Source organism: Mirounga leonina, unplaced genomic scaffold (genome assembly GCF_011800145.1).
Source record: "Mirounga leonina isolate KUSES-001 unplaced genomic scaffold, KU_Mleo_1.0 Mir_200, whole genome shotgun sequence".
NCBI classification, from domain to species: Eukaryota; Metazoa; Chordata; class Mammalia; order Carnivora; family Phocidae; genus Mirounga; species Mirounga leonina.
This window is the reverse complement of record NW_023270503.1, coordinates 8,792,760-8,796,020: the sequence shown is the minus strand read 5'-3', so window position 1 is coordinate 8,796,020 and position 3,261 is coordinate 8,792,760. Positions and strand designations below refer to the sequence as shown.

General features: G+C 47.0%; 1 protein-coding gene across 1 annotated transcript in view; it reads right to left on the bottom strand.

The window, feature by feature from the left end:
• Positions 1-1,593: 1,593 nt before the first annotated feature.
• LOC118025014 (C-C motif chemokine 7-like) overlaps positions 1,594-3,261 on the bottom strand; it is a 2,593-nt gene continuing 925 nt past the window's right edge. The window contains 4 exon segments of the mRNA XM_035027349.1: positions 1,594-1,699; positions 2,107-2,181; positions 2,421-2,466; positions 3,219-3,261. The exon segment at positions 3,219-3,261 is cut by the window's right edge and continues 925 nt beyond it. Coding sequence (XP_034883240.1) covers positions 1,594-1,699; positions 2,107-2,181; positions 2,421-2,466; positions 3,219-3,261 — 270 coding nt within the window.

Here is a 3,261-nt window from a genome sequence, read left to right as displayed (position 1 = left end):
CATTAATTGTACATGCAGTCTGATTTTTAGTACCATTAAACTCCATGCCCAGTTATGTATCAGCTTCTGTTCCTGGTTGTGGTTTGGAATTTATCTTTAATGCTCTGTGTCCAAAAGAGGCCCGATGAGGACAAATGAGTTCAGAATTCCTTGGAAATGGTAGGATAAGCTTGACGAAGAGAGTGTGATCAGATCCTTTTTGGCCCTGGGCACATGGAACCCATCTCTTCTTGCCCATCCTACTACCTGACACTGCTTGATATTTGCCTGCACCACAGGGCTAGCTGTGTTTCATTTTACTATAGTATCTATCTATTTCCTGTCTATGCCTGGTCAGCCTACTGTTGTTCCCCACTGGCATTTGAGATTACTCTCCTTACTGATGTTTGGGGATGAGGACTGTTAGGCTGGAGGGGGCGCAGAAAGGGCTGTTGGACTTGGCCTGAGCATCCATAATGGCCTGAGCACCCACGAGTCACCAATGAATTGTCTGCTTGCCATCAAAGTGTTTTAATTCTTCTGACACCTTGAAATTTCTATGGGAGTTTTGATGCAAGCCTCTCTCTCCAAGAAGCTCAGCTTGAGGTTATCAAGAGTTTGTCAGTATGCTGCCTTGTCCTACCCTCCTTGCTCATACCCTTCATACCCTCCTCCTACCCTCCTTGCTCTTCCTCAACCTATAGAGATAGAAATCTTTAAGACATGTGGTTCCCAGATGTGGAAGGGAACTTCTGAGGTCATCTGTTGATTCCCTCCCTGGTTCCTCAATGCAGGTGATACTTGTATTATTCTGGATTCAAGGGTTAGAAGAAAGAAAACCAGCCAGCTGTAAGACTAACGCAACAGCTGAGGGGATAGGCTGTTGGGTAGGGCATGGGATGGTGAGAAAGGAAATGATTTTGGAAAGGAAGAAGGTATTTGAACAAATGGCTGAAGCTGATGTCAGCTAGAGCTGCAGAGTTTGCTAAACCTGGCCCCAGCCAACCTGACTCTCCTTGCCATGGAGGTGAGCCCAACCTGGGGGCAAGCCCAGAGTCCATCATATGCCCATTCCCCCGGAACACAAGCCCCACCTTCTGAAACCAGCTCTCCTCTCCCTGGTACTCCCACCAGCTTTATCTTGTCCTTTAAAAGGCCATCAAAGTAAAATTTTATCCAAAAATATATTTTATGTGAAAATTCAAGAGTTCTACATATAAAAATATTCAGTTCTATAATAATATTATGGTTTCATAGGGACATCACCTCTTAAAAATTAAATATATGCACATTTGCATTGATTCATTCAAGGATCTTCACCATACCACAGCGAGGTAGAGAGGAAGGGAGCATCCTGCAGTTTTTAGGGGGTTGAAGTGATATGATATGTCCAAGGGTGTACATTTAAAACACATACAATTTCAGAGCACATTAAATTATTAACAACTTAGAAGACATAGAGCATTACTTAAGAAAAACTATGATTCACATTATTACACAAATCTCATATGCCTTAGAATTGTAATAGAATAATCTCAGAAGGTATGTTGGAAAAGATAGGGAATATAAATTGTTTCCTGGGTACTGGCTTGGCTTCATTATGGGCATGAGTATTCACAGCTTTGGGGTTTGGGTTTTCTTGTCCAGGTACTCCACGAGATCCTGGACCCACTTCTGCTTGGGGTCAGCACAGACTTCCTTGGCCAGTTTGGTCTTGAAGCTGTGGGAAGAGAGGGCAGTTAGAGAGAGTGCACTGAAGAGTCAACCTGGGAGTGTAACCCACTCTATGGGAAACCTGCCTGACCCATTAGCCTGGGGTGATGGAGGAGGATGGAAGGAACCTCAGGGGAAGCAACTACGTTTGCTGGCCCTGGTGAAAGAAACCATCTTGTCTCCTGGATGAAGGAACTGACATCTGAACCAACATCTGGACAGGCAGCTGGGAATGGGAAGTCTCTATTTTCTCAAGTTCACTTTTCCCATAAAAAAATTTCTGGGATTGGATTAGAGCTGGTCTAAGTATCTGGGGGTTAAATTCCAACTGAAGTCTTATAATAACCCTATCCACTGCCTGGGAGCAGAACTCAGGATCAAGGGTTGAGTGCGGGTGGTCATGGTGTCACCCACATCACAGTTTCCCGGGGTCAATAGCTGCTGGTAATTCTTCTTTAGCTCTTCAGCTTCTGGATGGGGATCTTCTTCTTCTTCTTCTTCTTCTTCTTTTTTTTTTTTTTAAGATTTTATTTATTTATTTGACAGAGAGAGACACAGCGAGAGAGGGAACACAAGCAGGGGGAGTGGGAGAGGGAGAAGCAGGCTCCCTGCAGAGCAGGGAGCCCAATGCGGGACTCGATCCCAGGACCCTGGGATCATGACCTGAGCTGAAGGCAGTCGATTAACCGACTGAGCCACCCAGGTGCCCATGGATGGGGATCTTCTTAGTGGTAAATCTATAGCAGCAGGTGGTTGAGATATTAATCCCATCTGTCAAAACAACAACAAAGGCTATTTAGGGTACGTGCTGGGACTTTCTATTTATAAGTTAGGGAACAGTAAGGAGGAGAGTCAAAGGAAAGGGAAGCTGCCCACCCTAAGTCCTGCATCTCCGTCCTGAAACTCTCAGTCTGACTGGTACGGACTGTAAATTGGAAGGATACTACTGCTAACTGAGAGGAGAAGAGGAACTGGTGACAGCTCTGGGTGTTGTTAGGAGGGGCTCATAGAAAAGTCCAATTCCTCAGGCAGCAGGACTGCAGCTATGGGTCCCCCTCTAGGCTCTGAGCAGTCTATGCCTGGTCATGAGTTTCCCTGATCCCTGCGCTTCCTCTGCGGAGCCCTGTCTCTGGATGCTGGACTAAATGAAGCACCGTCCAGATTCTGGGTCTCCTCCTTTCCCTTCCACCACATCTGGAAATGCTCTGCGCACCCTCTGCCAGAGGCCCCCTCTTTTGGATCACCCCAGTCCCCCCCAAACATGGCTACAAGGAGCAGGGGCAATAACTGTACTGAGGCGATGACTGTAGAGCTGGAGTCTTGGAAGGACTGGATTTGGGGTCCACAGCTGGAATTCCCAAGAGCAACCATGTGATCAGTTTCACTCCTTGTCCTTCTCTGACTTTCCTGATCTTGGAAAGCAGTCACGAACGGGAGACTGTGGGTGATCCTCCTGCCCTGATGGCCCATGAGAACCCAGAGATGTGGTGATGGGCTTTGAAGGGAAAGAGAGAGGGGCTTCCCTGGCTGGGCGAGCACCTGGGGGCTGAAGGTGGCAGCCGTGAGCAG